The 22,845-nt window shown below is 40.3% G+C and overlaps 1 protein-coding gene across 3 annotated transcripts in view; it reads right to left on the reverse strand.

The window, feature by feature from the left end:
- The window catches only part of mical2b (microtubule associated monooxygenase, calponin and LIM domain containing 2b), a 79,099-nt gene that overhangs the window by 31,766 nt on the left and 24,488 nt on the right, over positions 1–22,845 (reverse strand). For all 3 annotated transcript variants that reach the window (XM_084734819.1, XM_084734818.1, XM_084734817.1), the window contains 11 exons: positions 20,228–20,435; positions 17,949–18,065; positions 16,979–17,080; positions 14,562–14,717; positions 14,354–14,454; positions 9,557–9,814; positions 9,339–9,454; positions 8,423–8,549; positions 6,958–7,045; positions 3,844–3,991; positions 1,026–1,225 (listed from right to left, as the gene is read on the reverse strand). In XM_084734819.1, the coding sequence (XP_084590945.1) occupies positions 1,026–1,225; positions 3,844–3,991; positions 6,958–7,045; positions 8,423–8,549; positions 9,339–9,454; positions 9,557–9,814; positions 14,354–14,454; positions 14,562–14,717; positions 16,979–17,080; positions 17,949–18,065; positions 20,228–20,435 (1,621 nt within the window). The remainder of the gene's footprint in view (positions 1–1,025; positions 1,226–3,843; positions 3,992–6,957; positions 7,046–8,422; positions 8,550–9,338; positions 9,455–9,556; positions 9,815–14,353; positions 14,455–14,561; positions 14,718–16,978; positions 17,081–17,948; positions 18,066–20,227; positions 20,436–22,845) is intronic.

The raw sequence follows: 22,845 nt of genomic DNA on the forward strand, positions 1-22,845 counted from the left end.
GTGTGAGTGAATGAGTGAATGTGACAAGTAGTTGTAAAAGCACCATAAATGCAAGTCCATTTAAACTCCTCATTTCCTATAGTTTATGATGGTTCTGTGTAAAGTTTTTTGTTTCCAATCCAGTCTTACAACTATAAAACCACATGGTCAGTCACTACACAGTTATTATTCATTCACTGTCACTTTCCATTCAGTTTTACAACACTAAAACATAATTCCTCATTTAATTCCTTAATACTTAACACCCAATATAGGTTATATGCTTTACGTTGTGCTCAGACCAGATGCAAAGCTAATTTTTTGCATGATGTGGTTACTTACAAAGTTAACGCAAACGCACAAAGAGAATTTGAACCAGGTGAATACATGTCTGTGAACATTTCAACTTGAGTGAAATATTTGCATTATGCTGTTTCACTAAAAGCCAATCAGCGTTGAGATTCTCCTGATGTCACAGAGAATCAGAAATGGCGGACAACATCTTTATTGTACAGAGGCAGGGAAAAAAAAAGGAGACGACTTGGAGAAAAGTGAACAAAACCATGAGACTACAGGGTCAGTTCTGAAAATATGTATCTGTTTCTTGATTCCAGCTGTTGGTTGAGGGCTGTTAATCAGTGCCCAACTGGTGGCACTTTCCTGACATTCACTTCCCATGCCTTTCGAACTTCTGTTGCGCTCACATTTTCAGTTATTTCTGTCAAATAAAATGCTTGGTTTAAACTTTTAACATGGCGCCTTTCTCCTATTTGTCCCAAGAGCCAGGTTATGTCAAACTGGTTTGCATTTTGGATCTGTGTGTTAGGGTTTGGTTGTTATAAGTGAATATTTGCAGGTTGCAAAAAACACTCCAACATTTGGGCAAGGTCAGGTGAAAATTTGCTTCGCATTTGGTCTGAACACACCTCAATAGCTTCCCAGCAGTTAAGGAACTTAGTTGATGAACAGTCAATCAACATTCAACAGTCAGTCAGTCAACAATCAGTTGATTGATTATCTGTGACAGAAGCAGGAAGGAGCCTGACCGTTGTTGTTTCCCTGGAAGTTCCTGAAGGCCTCGTAGAATTTGGAGAGGTAGAGAACCATCAGTAGTTTGTCTGGTTCAGCCTCCGCAGCCATCTCCTCTCCCCGGGTCACCGGCTGGATGCCAAACTCTCGCTCGGCCACGTCAAACGCCAACTGGTTGTTCCCCGCCACGTCCTCTTCGTTAAGAGAGTCAAAGTCACTGAGAAAGAACAAACACAAGGTAAGGTTTTCATGAAACAGAAGAAACGGTTGGTGAGGCGACAGGGAGGAAAAGAAAAGGCAGAAAGGGGATTTTAGCGATCTAGTTGTTTCTGTTTTTCATTCAGAACTTGATGGGAGAAGAGTAAAAGATAAAAGAATGTCAATCTGAATTAAAATCAATATTTGCCTCAAATGACCTCCAGACTTCCCTGTTCAGCTGAAAGCTTGTTCTAAACTCCAAAAACACACAGTGTGTGCATTTCACCAGAGCGCACAATCCCAGTTGAATTTTGCTGTTGATTTCTGCAAAGTGCATACCAGAACCAGAGCTGGGATATCATAAATTGTGTCTGACTGCAAAGCTGAGACTCTTGTGAGCCCAGTTGTATTCATGTAAGTCTCCATAGTAGACATTTCATTACAGTGAGACAATTTTTTAAAACTCACTGTATAAAATGACCTATAGTGACCTCTATGATAATCGCAGCCTTGTGAAACTGCACAGCCAACTAGAGACCTGGGGCATTCAGAGGATGGATGGCTTTCCAAGGTATAGATAGACAATAATGAGGATTTCTGTGCAATCCCCAGAACCCAAGCGCTCACCAAATCAATGGAAAATGTAAGAAATCTCCAAATGTCAAAAGTTTTCACATCATATTTTTTTTATGGTGTTCCTCAAGGCCTTGGTGTCCTTATGTGGTGATATAGAGGGATTTTTGAGGCTTATTTTTTATCAAATTGTTCACCAAATTGGTGTAATATATAGTACCAACCCAAAACCTGCTGCAACAGACATATTATAGCATGGGAATGACCATCAAATAGTTCCATTCACGCCCCAGATTATCTGCGAACTGAAAACAAGGCAAGTGAGTTTAGCGAAATTCTCTAAGTGGCTGTTTTCGTGTAAAAAACAAACAGTCTTTTACAAGCTTGTGGCATTAGTCCCGGGATTAGCTGGAGTATTCAGCTCAAGCAGGCACTGCCTTCTGCTACCGCTGTAGGAAGTTTCAGTCACCTGCATCCCCTTCAGATACCGCTTTTACTGTGACTGGATCTGCCAACTGAAAACATGCCGTGGAAAGTGGGACTAATTAAGCACACTGCGTCAAATTCACATCAGATATGTGAAGCTATGTGGAGGGATAAAGGGAGATGGCCAAGAGATCGCAAGTCTCATCACAGCTGATCAGCTGAAAACAGAGAAACCATTATACAATCCACCATATGGAGATATGTATGCTCATACTGCTGCCACTAAACCTATAAACCAATCTATCTATCTACTATCAACTATAAGGCCTTGTTATGTAAGATGCCAAGGTATTTAACACCTAAAGTTGAGTTCAGAGCTGATAACCATGACATCAGATCACAGGACAGGTTGGTTTTAAAAGTTCCTCATACCAGCTCTGAATCTTTGACAGCTGGTCTCCTTTACTATGAACCTCACAACTGGAATGATCTACAATGCAGCTTGAAGTTTTGAGACTTTAAAGCTTTATTATTTTACATTTCTAATAACATTTGTGATTATTTTAACAAATTGGTGTGGCCATGTTTGTGCATAATGGTCATTTTGATTGAATATGTTTTCTTGTTGTGATCTTGTTTTATTTGTTCTCAAGTCTGTCTTTTAAAAGAGATCTTGATCTCAGTCAGATTTCCTGGATAAATAAGGCTTTAACTAACTAATTAAAGGTACTGTGAGTGACAATATATCTTTACATAGCAAATAGTTGTTAGCTGACATGTAGTGAGGCTGAATGTTGTATATTGCACCCTTATCCTGCTGTCGGAGTTAATGCTCTTTTCTGATTGGCCAGGACGTGTGCGTTAAAGCTTAGTGACATTAAAGAGCCAACAGCTTGAAAGAAATCACTGGCCCTGGCTCGATTTCAGCAAAGTTTCACGCACCTCCAACCTATTTTATCTGGTTAAAATCGACATGACACCTCATCAAAGCAGTCAAAAGGGAGGACAAGAGACTAATTAACGTGGCTGAGAAGGAACAGCACCTTTCATATGATCCACAGCAGGAAAAAAGGCAACTTTTGGGAGTAAAAAGTAAGAAAACTTCCCTCCAACTCTACAGAATTTCAGAAATTCCGTTATTTATGAATAAATAACTTAGACATCAAATTTAGTCATCTACAGAGGGAGAAATGTGCTGCTGCAACATCACAGTTGTTTGCGTGTACCACATGTGCAGCAAGCCAGCTGAGCTTGGCTGCTAAAGGGACTAGAATTATTCCTTGAATCTTCCTCATGAAATAGGTAAGCTTTTGATTCATAACTATAAATTTTGAGTGCACCAAAAAATATGCAAATGCTTTTATTTCATATTGTTGCCAAATGACCATTGTATAAGGGGGATACTCAACTTGTAGGTGGGCATTGAAGCCTCAACAAGTATTACCCAACGCAAAGCCAAACCTGCTCGATCGACTGCGCTAATATTTCTGAAATGACTGTTCGCAAACAACTGCAATAAAAAAGATGAATTTCACGCTGCTCTTCAGGTGACTCTTCACACTCCGACAAAAAAACCACCAAGACCAGAATAACTGTCAACACTGAATAGACCGTGTATGCTTTTGTGTGTGTTCTTACATGAGCTCAGGCCTCTGGCGGTGTATGAGAGCGCAGAGGGCCAGGCCGTTCCTCCAGGAAGACGTGAGGTTGGTGACATCAACCCCTCTGTAGCCCTGAGTCTGCTTCTGACACCAGGTCAGCAGCCGGCCAGGACGCACCTCAGACTCTGCAGGAGAGAAATAAAGAGAGGTTCTGTCAAGCTGGTGTACAATGAGTTTTCCATTTGGCAGAAGGTGCAGCTTGGCCTCCGTGGCACAATCAACGCCGCCCTGTGACAACCAGTCAGTTGTGGGTTTCATAGGTCACATTTTAAATTTATGTTTCTTGACTTTACAGTACTTGCTTTTTTGGGTTTGTGTTTTTTTCATTAAATACACAAAAGAAAAGATTCCTTGTGAAAACCCACTTGGCAACAACTAATTCACTTGAGCCTTGTGACTTGAAAGACCTGAATCTCCTCCCAAGCCTGAAGCAGAGTAACTCTGGCAGACAGAGACGACATTAAGGCCACTGCACAAACTGGCCTACTTAAAAGATCTGCAGCACTCGGTTTGATGCGCTTTAAAATGCAAAAGTGCAACTTCAGTGAGGATTTCTTACGTATTTCACGGTTGATCTGTCGAGGGAGGGATGGGTTACTGAAAGCGTCCACGGATTCCTTTTAGATTAAAAGATGTTTTCTTGTGCGGAAAAAAAGTGGTGATTTTATGGTCATTTTGCAGTGTGTGGTTTGCAGTGTTATTGAGTCTTTAATATATATTTATATTTAGCAATGGTTTCTATTGAGGTCAGATCTATCATGTGTTATAAGCACATTCATAGGCCATTACAGTATAACACATTAATAAGGTTTATACATATTTACAATCATTCATGACAACAAATATATTACAAGTGGTGGAGATAATGTATTACAAGTTCGACATTCAAAGTCTTAGCAGCGTGTAATAATAACTGTAACAAGGAGAACTGTCACATGTAGTGTAAAGCCTTATGAATGCTTAACTTATAGTACATTAGGTCCACCACTTAAAATACTTCATAAACCTTGTTATAAATTGCAAAATTCTAAATATTAAGAAAGAGTTTTATAAAGCCTTATAAATGCATTATAATGACTGAATGACTATAATGATTTTTGAATGAATTTGCAATGCATTATAGACATGACCTTCGTGGTGTTGCCATATACTCATATTTAGTCAATTTAGCTAATTACCCACTAGCTGGAGAACTTAAAGTAGCAGCTGAAGATAACTCTTCTCATATACTGCATTTCTCAAGTGTTGGTGGAGACCAAAACAGAGCTAAAAAAGAGAGCAGATATTGGACTTTAATTCATCATGTCGTCATAAGGTTGTGTTTACAGTAAGTTCTACTGCCACCCCAAGTAGCAAAACACTGTACAGTTTTAACTTAAACAATGACTTGTTCTTCTTAGGGAGAAACCTCCACCATGGGAAAGACAAATTTATTGGCGCCGTGTTGTTTATTGGTGAAACCCTGCTTGTGCAGAGTGGAGCAGGTCAGCACACGTCTGTGAGAGGCATCATGTTTGACCCTCATGTGGGTGTAATGTTATCCTGCTGTATTGTCTGTGGCGAGGTGTGGCAGACTGTGACTGAGGCGAGGCTTACGTTTCCCCACAGTTCCCCTCTCGTGTCAGTCTGCGAAAGTCTGCACTGCTGAGTGAGCACTGAAACAATTTTATTTTACGTATATAAGGTATCTGTTACATAACATATAACAGAAGCTGATTGTCTTAACTTGTGAAGGTATGCAGGAAAGCTTTCATGCAGTGCTAACGGTGCTGTGGATGCATCTAATCTGAGGGGTGAATCATAGGATGATCAGATTACTATGACTGTGCATGACAGGGAGCTTTGAAGGGAGAATGCAGTGCCATCTGAGTAGCTGGCAGTAACACTCATTGTCACGATTTTTCTAAAGATATTTAATGCATCTGCAGTCTGTTTTTCATATAAGCAGCTCAGCTTATAAACTCAAAGATGCATCATACTATCCCTATAATCACTTTGTACATGAATGAATATCTAACATACTGGATCTTTAAGATGTTGATATTATACAAAACAAAATTCCTGTGTTCCACTGATTCTCACTCTGTCAAGTCATAACTTGTGAATAACATGAAGTGAGTGAATACATAACTGAACTGACTGTCCTTTTAGGTTGCCAGGTTGGTGAGGTTCCAGTCCCATTCAGCCTGTAAAACTAGTCGCTGACTAACTGCCTGATGTCTCATTTTCTAAATATCATAGAGACTCAGACAGCAGATCAGATAGAGAACAGTGTCGATGTGTTACTCAGTGAGTAATGTTGAATCTAAGGTCCAGTACCATGACATTTATATCACATCTCAAATAATCATTTCATTGAGGGTTATCCCTGACTAAGGATTTTTTCAGTCGTTCAGCAGTAAGACTTATGTTTTAAGGCTTTTCTTTGTCCTCTGTGATGTGAAAACATCTTATTTATTTATTTATTATTATTTCAAACTGTCAGAGAAAGTAAAAGTGTGTGTGTCTATAGATGAGTTATAAAATGTAGTGAATTCAGGGTTTATTTTGACCAGACCAGAGTTGAGTCATTGTTGGACAGAGGACAAATGAACCCAAACGTTTTTGGTGATTTTTTTTCTGTTGTTTTGTTGTCTGAATGAAGCAGATGATGGTATTTTTCAAACAGAGTCTAGTGAGTTTGGCGAGAGCAATAAAAAAGCTGCTTCTGGTTAAACATGTAGACATCGTTTCTCCACCTCCATCACAGTAAGTTTTGTTGTTTGTGGTGATTTTGAGACTCTGTTTGTAAAGTTTACAGACACGCTGTCTAGGATTCTAAATTGAAATGTTATTTCTGTGCATTTTTCCATGCTCCATGCTGTTAATGTGATGCACACTGACTGACAAAAATAGGACAACTTCTCAACTGGAAGAATCTCAGTCATACTGAGAGCTCCCTGACTGATTATTCAGCTCTTCAGCTGTCAGGGGGCAGCCCTCGTTTTATCAGTATATTCATGCACAATGACGCTGAATGTGTCGGCCGCCTGGCCAAAATCATCAGTTTGTGTTTGGCAGTTAGGGGACAAAGAGACATTCTGCATCTCACCTCTTCTGGACAAGTTGACTGATCTGCGTCTCGGTTCTCTCTCCAGTTGATACGAATGCTGTTGGCCATCAATGAACAGGTGACGCACCTGACGGGAGAAGGTGTATAAATATTCAGTTCAGATTGTTCAGACTGATTTGAAACCAGATCAGACAACCTTAAACATAATCACAGGGACACCGAGTCAGTACAAATGCACACACAGTTGGATTTAGAGGAGTTGCTGTTCACACAAAAGAGCCATAACAGAGAATTGAAGGTAGCTGTGTCTGCTGCTGGCTGGCAGCTAATGAAGCAACATACTTACTGTTAACCATTCCCACCTACCCCCATCTGCACCACATACATGCAAGATCAACATCTGTATATTCCTAACTGATAAACTCCCTCACTTCATAAACTCAAGGAATAGTTATGTAAGTAAATGAAATAAAACAAAACTTCAAATCTTGTCTAGACCACTCTTTTTCTTCTTTTCTTTACGCACAAAATGCTTGTAATATTTCTCCCCATATGATTTCAAATTGAGTTAATTTATTCTTTCAGTTTGTTTATTCTTTTATTCTTTCAGTGAGATGGCTTTCAGCATCCATGCACCCACAGAATGGAACAGCTTGCCTGCTGATGTTAGACTCACTCTGAACTACTTTTATATGATATGGTGCTATAAAAATACATTTTGAATTGAATTGCATTCTCCCAAATATAATGAAACTAGAAGGCATTCAGCTTGTGGTGCTCACAGTATCAAAAATACATTTCAAAAACTCATCCGGTAACTCAAGATAATCCGTACATCTCGTTGTGAGCAGTTTCATGTATGAACTGCTTTCTCTCTAGCAAACTACACCTGCTAACCGTATTAGTGCACAGAAGGAAGCGTGCATCTACTCACGGATGAGAGGTTACAGCTCAGCCGTGGAGGATGTCGTGTTTACATCCCACTCTGTCACGAGCACAAACCTCTCATCCATGAGTAGACACACACTTCCTTCTGCACCCTGATACAGCTGGTGGACAAGAGAAAGAAAATAGTTCCTACGTGAAATTGCCCACAAGGTCTTATCTCGAGTAAGCAGGACATAATTTCTAGAAAGGCAGACACGTCTACAGCCAATATCTCTAAAACTCGGCACCATAGGTAAAAGGAAAATCACAAACTAGAAATATTATCTATGCATGGCTAAAATTATTCTGTTTGGGGGCGTAGTTGGGTACACATTTGCAGCAGAAAGATTTCAAAACAAGTCTGAGCTCGCTGCTGAATAAAAAAGTGACATTTCTCAGTCAGTGTTGAGTTTATGGGAGATATATTGACTTCTTTAAAACCATACAATATCTAGGATTCAACATGCGCAATGATGGTAAAAATCATTGTATTTTCATTAGAAATCACTTGTAACTTTACTAAAAAAAACTGTCATATCAATGAAGTGTATTTTTATTATAGAAGCGTTGGACTGACCTGGTGTGGGCGAACACAGCTGGAGTTCAGGTTGGGGTAGCGGGTGGCAGGGTCAATAGCGTACTGTTCAAAGTTTTTACTGATGTTCTCTGTGGTGGTCTGAGGCAGCAGCCGGTAGATACTCTCTCTGAGGAACAACAGGGCAGACGTAACTTTCAGATTCAATACACGGCAGCTTCAAAGATCCGACAACTACACTGCAAACACCTGACCCGCTAATGACAGATTTAAAAACTATAAACAGGATCGAGAGGGTTACTTTAGTGTCACAATATTAAAGTAATGTAACTGAATTACTTTCTCTTACTTTTGGATTATCTAATATTAAATATGGTGAAATTGTTTCACCTAATATAATGTTTTTAGGGCTGCAACTATCTATTATTTTCATCATCGATTTTTCAATCATCTGAAAAGTTGTTTGGACCATAAAATGTTAGGAAATGATGAAAAACACTGATCAAAGCTCAAGATGCCATCCTCAAATGTTTTGTTTTGTCCCCAGCTCAAAAATATTCACTTTACTGTCAGAGCGGACTAAGGAAACCAGAAAATAATCACATTTGAAAAGCTGAAATCTGAGAATTTGTGTGTTTGTTTATTAAAGTCCAAATGTCAAGCACATGGATGTACGTCCATGTGCTCCTTAACCAGTAAATAAGTTAATGTATATAATGATCATTACATACAAACACGAATCATAGCATTTATTGACATTTTATTCACAATCAGTTGTGGGAAAGTGGCAGAAATATGATGATTTATGTTAATTATATAGACTATCTGTGTATTTATTTAGTTTAGCTCTCATTAAATGGGCTGATGCTTGTTTTCATCTGTACGAAATCCTGAGGAAATAAGCTACAGAGCACAGTCAAGTCTGAAGTTACTGGAAGTGAAACATAAAGCCACACACCTCTCAGCCAGTATCTCCAGAGGGTTCCTGCCCTGTGCCCAGCCCCTCACCATCCAAGCCGTGTCGAAGGCTGCCAGAAAACCCCGGGCACAGCCTGTGCCCATCGGCCAGAAGGGCTGTAAACAGAGAAACATGAGGTCAGACTGAACACAAACAATCTGAGCCTCGGTCACGGTGGAGGACCCAGCGTGACACAAACTATCACCGCTCCGCCGTACCTCAAGCAGGCTGTCTCCCACCAGAGCCACCAAAAGCTGATGTCCGTTCTTCTCCCTGATCAAGGCGGCGTTCTCGGAGGCGTACATGCAGGTGAAGTCAAACATGGCTACGTCTGGCTGCCCGTAGTGGTTGATGGCGTAGTCCAGGGACGGCAGCTGGTAGTTTGTGCCGAAGTCAGCTGCCTCACGGGCGTAGGAGAGCAACGCTTCCTGGTTGACGTTGTCAGCGCTCAGCAGTCGCTCCGTTTCTATGTAGTCCTGTAATGAGACGACAGGAGGAACGTTTACAGCAGAGATCCCTGGCATAAACTAAATTTAAACCTACAATAATACACGTTCTGCTGCTATGAGGTCTCTCACACATTAAAAGGTGAAGTAGTGTGAGATCACAGATGTTGTTTTCTTCACTTTTAAACAACCACTATAGCTATAGTTTTATTCACGTTACATTTCGTCACATTCAGCAACTTCCTTCCCCACTCTCTGACATATCCAAAGTATATGCACCAGTGCCTTGATTAACTTAGGGATTTCTCTGGGTGTGACCATTGTTGGAAAAATTTGGGTGAACGTAAGTATACAACTCAACAAACTATAAGTCTAAAGCAGCATGACTGGGACGGGACAGGAAAAAAGTAAGCTGGAGCACCTGGGAGCAGGAATCCTAATAACAATAGGTCAGTCTTTTATATATAAAATCATGGATAATGATGTGTGGACTGTGGATTGACAGAAACAGGATGGGACAGGAATCATTCTTCTGGGACTGGGATGGGACAGGAGTGAAAATCCACTCCTGTGTCACCCTGTACTGCAGAGTGAAGATGTCTGTGACGGGTACAGGGAGCTGTGAAAGTGGACCCCGGGTGAGCTGGCTTGAATGCGCTCCCAAGCGAAGGCATGCACAGACAGCTGCGGACAGCTGTGGACACCATGGACATGTAGTCGTGGCCGAGGCAGCTGCTCGGAGGAAGAGTGGGCTCACCCAGTAAGGCTCCGAGGTAACGTTATCTTCTGCCCTCTGCTTAGAAGCAGTGAATCTGCAGCTCAAAGCAACTTAATAAAATATACTGGTAGTCTTTTGATTGATATATAGTGTCCTACCCCTTTACTCAAATCACAACCAACTTTTTTCATAAGTTTAACTAGTTATTGAAATGGATGTTTAAAATATGCAAAATATTTTTTTGGTTGATGTTTGGATCTTCCCCCAAAACAACGTCTGCTTTATCACATGCATCACTGAAAATATTGATCAGAATGACACCACATTTGGACCGGATGTTCACAGAAAGTTATTGCATGTAATAAAGCAAAGATTTCCTCAATACCTTTTCCTAACTTTGAAATGTATACACTTAAACAAATATGAAGTATAGGCGGAAATGAAAAATCCATACACACATATAGAAATGTCTGCCGTTATGAAAAAAAGGGATGAACAGTCTAACATTCGTATTAAACCAAATCTGATTTGACTGACATAAATCTGAGTCAGGCACAGCCCAACATTTAAGGTATCGCTTGTAGTGACAATCCACAGAGTTTAGGTGAAATATGACTTTATGTAATTCTCATGCATTCTAGCATCAGTATTTAATGGTATAGGTTGTAATTTTTTTTTATGTGTGAGTAAGTTTTGTAAGTTTTTTGCTGCAGATGATCATCATGTCAACTTGTGGCTCGTCATAGGCCTGATTGTGAACTCGACAGTGGTGAAGGATCGGTCTAAACATGTTGTTCTCCCCCACCCCACCCCCATGATGACTGAAGCCATCTCCCTTTGAGTCACTGTGTCATGTTGCTTTGACTTGTTAGCCAAGTGAGATGCATCAGTATCCCAGGTTTCTATCTGAATAACATCTCCTGAGACCCAGCATGGCAGCGAGACCGGGACTGATTCAGAGACAAGATCCACATTTCTCAAGAAACGAGATGAAAAATACATTTCGGCTGCAGTCAGCGACATGATGACAAAACTAAGTGAGTCAGTTTGTTGAATCAGTGAGCTATTATGAGTGATGAGGTCGTCACTGAGTGAGATATCACTCTGCACTAATCTGCACTGTAAGCTGAGTTGGAGACCACTGACGGCACAGCGAGGCAGGGTTTCAACACCTGTGTGTGTGTGTGTGTGTGTGTGTGCGCTTGTGTGTATTTTCAGATGATTGTTCTGGCGCGCGTAGAGTGAGAGGGTTAACAACAGTCCTCCTAATGTGATCCAGTCTGCGCCTCGATGCCATAATAATATCCTCATTTATACCGTCTAATCTCTGTAGAGGACAGCCACAGTCACTGAGGGGAAAGCTCTGACTCATAATGTGCACGTCAGTGTGTGTGTGAGAGTGTTTGTGAGTGTGTGGGGGGAAATCGAAGGAAGGTGAGAGAATGCAAACAGCATCTAATTAGAGCTCTATTTAATTATCGTGGAGGTCCATCACTCACTGCCCTGGCCAACACACACATTCCTGTATACCCAAAGAACACTTTGACTCTCTCAAACTATGGAAGCTGGGTTTAAATATTGCAACCTGTATGTATATGTATATGTGTGTGTGTGTGTGTTTCAGTGTTAATGTTGTCCATGAAAACTAAAATATCTGTAGTTTGCAGGGCTGTAACAATATATTGAATATCACAGTACAAAAATGTCTCAATACAGTACCGACTCGATACAGATGATATCTACTGTAATATAACATGGTTAATAATCTCATTTTATTTTAATTTTATTCCATTAAAGGATTGCTACTGAATGCTGCATCAATTTTATTTTACAACTGTACATTCATAATTCAAACATGCATTGCCAAAACACAAATCATGCCAATTTCGCATATGCTCATGGCCGGCTACTTTTGTTCAGGGGTGGAAATAACTAATTACAAATACTCAAATTACTGTAATTAAGTAGTTGTTTGGGGTACTTGTACTTTTATGAGTAGATTTTCAAGTCTGTACTTTTACTTGTACTTTGACCATGTAATCTACTTCGTTACTTTCAAAATCATAGATGTGATGAATGAATTTGAATAAATATCCAAACATTTCATCTCCATTGTTGTAGCCAATCAAGTGACCTGATCACAAATGAGCCAATGAAAACAAAGACATACAACTAAAGAACAAAAAAACAAACAAACAAAAAAAAAATGGTGCAGCAGCAAATATTTAGAGTAAGGATGTTAATGATTAATCATTAATCGAGTAATTGCCTTTAAGAATAAGCCCAATTAGGACTGTATTCATTGATGTTTAATCAATAGTCATGGAAGCAACTGCACCTCTTTTGATATTATTTTGTCTAGTGGAGTCATTTGTTGAATAAGGAAACTTAAACTTTGACTTAATATGAGAAAAAAATGACAAAAAACAGGAAAAAAAAGAAAATTAGGAAAATAAAATGTTTTATGTTTCTTAAGTAGTTACGTAATACTGTCACAGATATTCCAATTAGTATGTGGCATCATCAGGTGACTTTTTGAGCAGGCTTTAGATCCTGTACATTTTGTATTTCAGTAATGTTATGTCTCTGCTAGTGATCTTAGCCAACTTTACCAGTTCTTAAAAGGAAAAAACTCCACATTTCTAGTTAAGCAGCAAAAAAGGTGGCACACAGCAGAGAAACAGGAAATAAGCTAATTTAACATCTCCAACGGTCTTCAAGTGTCTCTCGTTTACAGGCTAATGTATGCCATCAACTATCAAAATCTTGCTGAACTTGTATTGTGAACACATCGACCATATCATCAGCTTGTTGCTGCTGTTTACGTTCAACCAGATGCAAATGCTAAAAATGCACTACAGATTTTTTTCTGAGTGTATACATGTGTATATGAAAATAACTCTCCATGTGGTTTTATATTTTATTCTATTCCAATCCAAGTTTACATATTTCTATACATGTTGTATTTTTTGTGTTGCATGATGTAAGAGCCAAAACTCTAAATTTGTTGTACAACCCCATGTTGTGTAATGATAATAAAGGACCTTGATTTCTTGGTTCAGATTGTCAGGATCGTGCCACAGAGCTCTTCAAGGAGGCTGATCCTGCTGCTGGGAGCACAGAAGCTGTCAGAGTGCACTGTTACTCCCCCGTTCACAGCACTGGAAAGATCAGGCTATTTAAGAAACAGATGAATTGTTCCAAATGGTGTTGTTTCATTGCTTAATACTGCAGCAAAACAAGTACACCTTCATTAAAGAAATAAAGTCTGTCCCCTTCTTTCACTATGCATCCTTTATACATTTACAGGGAATTTTTAAGAAAATAGAAGCTGGCATGTGTCAACCTATAATGTAGTTTTTACCCGAGTTTTTGGCTGCAAACAAGCACCAATCAGCTGAACTGAAAGCGCACTAGATGCACTGGCTGATGTGTGAATGACAGAGAGTGACAGAGACAGGTGAAAGAAGGTGGACGGAGGACTATTGCATGGAATGTTTCTGTAAGTTATTAATAGCTTATTTGAACCTCTGCTTTGTCACTTGACCCGGCCACCCGAACCTGTGGTACTTTCTAGTAAGTCAACCAAAACCCGCCTGACCTGCGGGTCAACCCCTCGGATGTGCAGGTTGTGGGTCAACTTGCGCACCAAATGGTTAATGTATGCGCCAGGTCTGACAAGTAAGAAGAATGAGTGGACTGAAAGACAGATGATGGTTTTGCTGCATCAAGTTTGTTCCTCTTGTTTTTCAACTGCCCTTTGTAAGCCAACAATGCTAAAACTATGCAAATTGTATTCAACAATGATAGTGTATTCAAACATGCATGTGTGCGTGTATGAAGAAACTCACATTTATGATGACTCCTTTGTCCAGCAGACTCTGCTTCTTTGCCGTCATGACAAAGTAGTGTGTGTTGTCTTTGTAGTAAACTATGTTCTCCAAATCAATTCCTAAAAAAACACCAGCAAGTTTAGAGAAGGAGCAGTTAAAGTGGGAGAGCAAACAAACTTTTTAAGAAAAGGAGGCTTTATGGTGTGAGTTTCTTTTTTTAACTAGCCTGTGTCCTCCTTGAGTTCCAGAAAGAACTTCTGATTAAAGATGAAGGCCACGCCACTGATCTCCTCCACTTTGGCCTCTGCTGTTGTGTTCCTGTTGACAAAGTTAGCTGTGATGGCGATGGCCAACTTCCCTCGAAACTCTTTGCGACTGAAACCTGCCGAAAGGAGAAGAAAAACCTTAACGGTGAACTATGCTGAGGGAACTGAGTAAAAATGATTGTTTGACTCATTGTTTTCTGCACATTTGTTTGTCGTTTCAGATCCAAAACAGTTTCACTACAATGCAACCTGTCACATCACAATTGCTTATGTGACGTCCATTTTTTTAACATCAGTCTCAAAAGCCAAAGCATATAATACTTAAGATACAGTGTGATTATATTTAATTGTGTTTAGTTGGGAAATGTAATAAATTAGTCAGAATTTTAAGCAAACCTGACGATCTCATGTCTTTGCCATTTAATTTCTTGCCTAAAACACAGATGGGCTAGGGGTTGTATGAGATACTTATCCATAGTCAGTGTATTACCCACAATAGATGGCCCCAGTTTGGCGAAGCAGGAGGAGTAGCGGTGTAGTAAGCTAAGAAATATTGCTGCTGCTGCTGCTCTGGAGAAGTCTTTTTTTACCTCACAGATAGGGTTGGGCGATTGGACGAATACATCATCTATCAACGATGGGCTGAATCCATCACCGATTACTTTTTTTGGCCGATTTTTTGGGCGATATTTGTCATTTTATTTTGCTAATGTAATATTCAGCAGAGCGACAGCCGCTGCATCATGCTCTCATCCGGCGGCACAGCACACGCCCACTCAGCCGACCATGAGTGAGCTAAGCTGGGTGAAGAGTGAGAGGAAAACAGCCTGCAGAGTCACTCTTTACACTCTTCACACGGTGAATGAAGGATTTATTTTAACCAAACCAGGATTGATTGTTGGAAGAGTGGACAGACTAACAAAGATGGTTTTGGTGAGTTTTACATGTCTTTCTGTCGAGTTTGAATTAAGTATGTTTTCCGAGGAGTTAATGAGCCAATGAAGCTTGTTTTAGTTTGGTAAAAGAGAGAAACTTGAATTCAGAAGGTGATTGGCTGTATTTCTCCGTTTAAAATGGAAAATAATTGTGAGTACATGTTATTTCTGGACACTTTGAGTTTATTTTGTCTATTGGACGTAGTGAACGTCCACAGCATGCGCAACATAGTGAGTTCACCACTTGCACACATCTCCCAGCTGAGACCCAACAGAACGGGAAGGAAGGATGAAGATATTGGCAATCACCAGTGGATGAGCTAACAATGATAGTTTGGAAAATTTTAACTACTCACAGAACATAGGAGTTGCTGGTCTACCGCTGCCTCAAGCGATTAGTTTGTGTTATTGTAGGACTTGTGTGTTAAAACAGTTCAGTTTGGATTCATCAAAGTCACACAATGAGACACACAAACTAATCGCTCGAGGCAGCGGTAGACCAGCAACTCAAGGTAATATTACTATTTTTGCAAAAGGAGACTGGTTGAGCCTGATCGAGGGATATTTGTCTTATATATCAGTGGGTTACTGTTGGAAAAGGCTGTCTGACAGCAAGGTAAAGCAGTGAAAACATTCTAAATATAGCGCATACTTAAACTGGGATTGATTTTTTTTTTTTTAAAGTGGCTAAAATAGCTTTTGTTGCTGACCCTGTCCACAGCAGCACATCACTTACTCCTCTCTGCTTCTCCAAACTATGGGTGTGTCGACCACCACCTACTGAAAATGGACTTCATACAAGCCAGCTTCCAATAAGCTGAACTATCACTTTAATGGGTGACTTTTTTTTAGAAATATAAATATCTTTACACAGTAAATGTAGGCTACTTTAAGAGTAGTTCCTTCCCCTCCAGCTGCAGTAGCTGTAGACACAATGGATTTTCCCAGCAGTCATGGAGACATGAATGCCTCTGGAGATGATCATTTATGGAGGAGGATGTTTACTGTTTCTGTATTCATTTATTTTACGTGCCAGCAAACATATGCACAACACACACAAATACACAGATGAACAGAAAACACACGTAACACTAATTACACCCAGAGAGAAAGCTAGCAAAGCTTTTAAACAGTACACACACACACACACACACACACACACACACACACACACACACACACACTGTTGACCCCATACACACTCCTAGGCTTCACTTCAAACTATGTCAACAGGAAATGCTTAACCCAGTGACTGAAAGCAGCTTTGCAACACCTCGCCTCTTTTCCAGTAGAAATAACAAATGGTTCTTTGACTGCAGCGTATATTTATCCTACAAATGTGGGTCAGTAACAAACCTTTTCAAATGACTCATTTTGAACCATATGAAGTGCAACAGTTTTACCACATTAAGGAGTTCTGTTAGTTTTTCCTTCTTTCTCACCGTCTAATGTGTTTTTGCGCCCGTCGGCTCCGATCACCACATCGAAGTCAAAATCTGAGACGGGGTGGCTGGAGGGCCGGACCTCGGCGCGCCACCCAGGACCTGAGGAAGAACACAACAGATCAGACGGACCCACTTCAGTTTGATTGCATGTATACTAAATGTAACATGAAAGTATTCTAAAGACAGAGTGAGGGGATGTCTAAAGGAAAGGCAGGATGATTGGGAGTTTTGAGGTGATGCGCAGCAAAAGTCTCTGAGAGCTGGAGGACAGGAATAATTCATGTTAGTAAGGTTATCCAAAGTATCAATACTTAAATACTTTTCTGATACCAAATGTTTAAAATGATATAATCTCCGTTGATTATACATTTGATGGTATCAACAGTGCCAAGGCTATTTAAAAAACCCCACACATCTTCTTAGGTTACTATGATGAAATTCTATTTTATATTAAGTTCCTTAAATGAATGAATAGAAATGTGACAATTATCTCTCTATATACTACTTGGAAATTTAAATGTCTTTAAAACAATTATTTATATTAACATACATTATCATATTATCTGTGATGGAAGATGTCATCAGGGTAAAAGTGACCAATCATAAGAGGGCCAGAGCCTGCCTTGTTTTCTGCCTCCAAACTGTCACAGGCGTTTGATCTGTGCGAGCAAAACTCAACCTCAAGAGCAGAGAGAGAGGGAGAGAGAGAGTTTTGTGCTCACAAGCCGACAGTCTCTCGGATGAAAGCTGCTTGTGCACTTGTTGTATAGTTTTAATATTCACAGATGATATTCTTTGCACTCGCCTGTGTTTTATTTCTCGCTCACAGAAGCCTGAACAACTCTCTGCTGATGAATTTTTGCGCATGGTTGTTGAATTGTTTTATTGCTCTCTCGACTAATGACACAAGATTGACACCAACTTTAATATACAGATAACAGCACACACATAGACAGTGCAGACTCACTGTCATCAGTCTGCTCCACTGGAGGCTCCACAAGTTTGATGAACTCCACGTTGACGTGAATCTCCACTCCCAGAATCAGACTCACTTTCAGCAGCATCAGCTGGAGCTGGCGGATACCTGGGGTGGATGCACACAAACGCATTCAGATGTTGTATATCCAGAAAACAAAACCAGAGCTTCAGCTACAGACATAAAACCAACTGAGCATTTTAAGCTAGGGCTGACTTGAGGTGAGTTTGCTAAGCATTAATTACTTTAATCAGCCCCTCCAGAATTTTGCAGGCTTATCGTGGAATTGTTGCAGCCTAAAATGTCGATTTCATGGCAGTTTTTGTAAAAGATTGCGATGCATGTTGTGACATTTTTGAGCGTATTTTGCAATGAAATTGCAGGAGCAGGTGAAAAGTGGAGATTTCTTTTAAAATAATTCATTAAAAACCCAAAGGTAACTTGAAGAACAACAAAGCGGCAAAATCTTTTTGGAGCTCAAAGTTAAAAACAGCAAGCACAAACTTATAAAACATAAAATTAAGCAATTAAAATTTGTGTGCTTTTCAGTCGCAGTGACAAAATATTTGAGTCCGTTCATCGAGACGTACATGTATGACATATGCAGGGGAGGCTGCTACAACTGGTGGAAATCATAAGAACCTTTGATGGTTGGTCAAATTTGCGGAAGGGTTGCAGTGACTGGATAAAATTGCAAAGACTGGTTGGACTGCATGAAGTATGGCACCTCGCAACACTGCAGCACTGCTTCTTCCTGGACAGACTCCTTTAACACAGTGGGAAGTCAACTCTGAAACTGCCACCTGCTAATGTCAGTGTACTGCATTTTAAATGAGCAGCAGCAGCAGGAGACCATCGTCAAACTTTGACATCTGCAGAAATTAGCCCTAAAACCTGGAGACGAGTTGCATATTTGCTCCTCCAGTTCGCTCGTCTCGAAGTCATTGGTTTTTCTTTAGATGCCTGAAATAAGGTCTGTGCTTAACTAAAGTTTAGGAGGATTTTTTTCATGTTTAGTTCTACAACATAAAAAATATATCGCCACACACCCCACGCTTCAATTTTGAAGCTTCCTGAAGCTCTTAAAAAAAAACAACAACTTTCAACAAGTGGCTAAATGAGACTATAGAGGTTGCCACTGACATTAAACTTCATCACGCCAAACACTGGTCACTTAGTTAGGGTGATGGTCATTTATAGCCTAACGTTAGCTTTTTACTTCTTTTTCACCAAAGAGCTTATTTTCTGCATTAATCTTAAGTACAATGGAAAGACCTGATTGGCTTTTTGTTAATGCGGCAGACCAGCAACTCCTGTGTTGTGCGAGATAAAATGAGTGGTTTTGACAAAGGAGTCTGGTGGCTTTGGAGAGAGCGATATGCAAACTATCCCTTTAAAAAAGATCATCATTGCTGCCATACAACCCCAGAGCCTCTACAGTGTGACAGTGTGAGTTTGTATATACCGCAGCTCAGCAGCTTGTATTTACAGGTGCTTTCTCAGCAGCAGACGAGGACGTGGCTGCATTTAGAGCCGAGAACAAGCGAGGGTTAGGAGATATTAACACATGACACCGTTACTAAAGCTGGAGAGGAGGAAGCGCCAATGGAAACATCTCACTGGGGAGACTGAGACCGAAGAAACTGCATCAACCTAGACCGCTGGACAATCTCCTCTCACAGGTTACAGAGCTGCACAGCCAGCAAATACCACCCCCCCGCATGTCACACCGTTAAATATAGAGAGCAGAAATGAAAGGCACTTTTGTGAAGATGGCTTTAGTTTTTTCTGGCCACACAAGAACACATTTATCTGCATCGCACACACAGTAGTAGGCCTCATTTACATGTATGGATCGCGAGCATTTTGCATGGGATCACATGGCAAATGAAATAGGACAGGGAGACAACAGCAAATTTCAAAGATAGGGGTTCTCGGGTGGGAGAAAATCTGTAATACATTTACTGTGATAAATCACAAAACGACCATGATATGTCATCAGAGAGTAAGGAAACATGGATTAAATTATATAGAAACTATATCTATTTAAATGCTCTTTATTTTAAAGAAACTACCTAATTAATTATCTCCTATGACCCTGTCCATATGTCAAATGATTTTAAAGAAGTGTTTCTTTGAAACTATTTGACATAACCAAAGAGCAATTTCTCTTCTTCTCAGAGCATTATGAGAAAAAAGCTTCAGTCAACTTCCACACTTTGACCTTTTTAATAAAACAACAAATGAGAAAGACATAGACGTGCACTCACTGATGTGGTCGATGGAGCCGGCACAGAACTTCCCGTAGAACTTTTTGGCTCCAAGGCCCCTGAGGTCGTGTATGGTGAAGGGCCAGAGGTGAAGCACGTTGTTCCTGGAGAAGGTGTCTCTCTTCTCGATCACCACCACCTTACAGCCCAACAGGGCCAGCTCGATGGCTGTCCGCAGGCCGCAAGGACCGCCGCCGATGATCAGACACTGAATGGACACAACGGAGGGGGAAGGGAAGACGTTCTGAGGGTCAGTAACTAAACTGTTCAGTCAGTAAGAAGAGTCTTACTCAACCACGTTTTCATTTATTTCATTTAGACCCCCTGCAGGCTCGAAAACATAAAAACAGGCAAAAAAACCCCCAAAAAACTAAAACTACACAGCTTACTTACCCATAGTAGAAGCTAAAAAATCAAAGAAGGAGGCCAAATCAACAAAATCTGTGCAAGTCACCATAATCAGGCGGGCAAAACATTCCACTGCTGGAACACTTTTGAAATGCTGCTGGCGGGACCTGCAGCCGTGTGGAGGATGGATAAAAATCATGTCATGCCCACTGGAATGGCTTAAGCCCAGCAGATTGTTGCAGCACAGACCATTTATCTTGTAACACTGAAGTCACTGCCACATTGCTGCTAACTGTGCTGCAGCCATCATTAGTTACTTACCTCAGTTAGCAGTCCTACTCAACTTGGACGCAGCCTCCGAAACCGATGAAGGCCAGTTTTATGACTGGGAATACAGTAATGGCGGGGGAAAAGAGGCGTGAAGTAACAAGTCTAAATGGTACACGGCACAAAGTAAAAATAGTAAAAATAGTAAAAATAGATTTGAAAAACTCAAAACAAGTGTCTCTTTACAAAAATCATGACCTGGTTACTCAAGATAAGCCTTGTTGCTGTTGTGACCTTGTTGTGAGCACTTTCATGTAGGAACTATTTTCTCTCTATAAGGAACGACTCTGAGCTTGCTTTGAGGAAAAATGTGTAGTTTTGACTTTAGAGTGAACTGTGTCCCAGTAATAACAACAGTTATTGAGTTATAGTATTTCTGTAGGTGTGAAAGCAAGTCATAGCAATATCTACAGTAACTGGTGTCGATGTTTTATCTGCTTTTGGACCAGAGGTGAAAAGAGAGAAAAGTGGCAGACAGCATCATCATGTGGAAATGGGAACAGGAGAAGAAAATTCATCTGGAAAGTCTCAAAGGTCCACTGTGATTACAGTCAACGTCTCATTTCCAGGTCAGTATGTGGTTTGCTGTTTTGCAGCTGAAGGGAAAAGCAACTGGCAAAACAATTAGCGCAGCCATCTGGGAAAGGTGAGTTTAATCACTTGAGGGAGTTTGATCTGTGGCGTCTTCAACAACATAAAACAAAAATATAAAGAGAGCTACGTGACAGAAGATACAGAGAAAGCTGCAGAAAACAGAGCTGTGACTCCACTGCAGGGCCGCTATCTCTCTCCTAATGGCAGTTTCTCCCACAAAAATGTCTGGGATAATAATTGAGTTGTTATTTTTGGCCAACCCTCAGCCCAGCCCATTGCTGTTAATCTCCCTTCTGTGAGTCTCTGGCCTCTTTCCCCTCCGGAGGTCTTATCTTTTCCTTCAGATATGAAGTCATTCCAACACTGTGCTAAACGTGCTCCTTAGACATATACGGTTATGACGATAAGACAGTTCAGCACATCACACAGAACAATAACTATGAAATACCTATCACATTAAATAGGTATTTGAACTCCCATGTTGTCTTTAGGTCTCAGTGTGAGAATTATACTACAGTTTGACTTGCAACGCTGCCCACTTTCATAAAGTTTTCTCTATGAATAGCTTATATTGCTTGACCCACATTTACTCAAGCTGCATGCACTACACATTCAGTCAGGATTACTTTGGTCTAATTAAATGTTTGCATATGATTATAGAAATAATCCACTTGCATAATCTATTTTTCTAACAAATCCACAAGGGCAAATATCCTAATTGGATATTTTCACAAATAAATCTTAATTCCTCATAATTCTTTTAAAAAGAGGCACGTACATTCTACTCAACATAACAAAGAAATGATGATGTCAAAAGTCAGCCTTCCCCACAATGAACACCAGACCCTTGTTATGTGCTAATAAGCTCCAGACACACATTATATGATGTGACAGACACTGTCCGACCCGTCATTGCATTTCAAACACTGCAACTGTTTTTGATAGCTTTGCTACAGCCGATTGGAGCTGTGTTCAGCTATTTATGCTGATTCACATTAAAACCTTCCACCAGTGACGGGCTTTTGTCTGAAGCTACAACTATTAAATTCTCTGTTCCTCTGAGACTTTTCTTTTTTTGGTTTTAGCATTAATAGCTAGCCTAAGAAATTTAGGGGACAGGGTGCTGAGCTGTTGTTAGTTGAGGTTTTCTTTTTTTCTAACCCTAACCCTTTCAATTCCATTTGGCTACACATTAGTGTTGTTAAAAATATCGATATATCTAGGCGCCCCATCGCTCTGTTGGTAGAGCGTGTGCACCATGTTTGCTGCGTGTCATCCCCTCTCTCCCCCTTTCCTGTCATATCTTCAGCTGTCCTATCTAAATAAATCAATCCTGAATATTTGAAATG

Source organism: Lutjanus erythropterus, chromosome 13 (genome assembly GCF_056507025.1).
Source record: "Lutjanus erythropterus isolate fLutEry1 chromosome 13, fLutEry1.hap2, whole genome shotgun sequence".
Taxonomy (NCBI): domain Eukaryota; kingdom Metazoa; phylum Chordata; class Actinopteri; order Lutjaniformes; family Lutjanidae; genus Lutjanus; species Lutjanus erythropterus.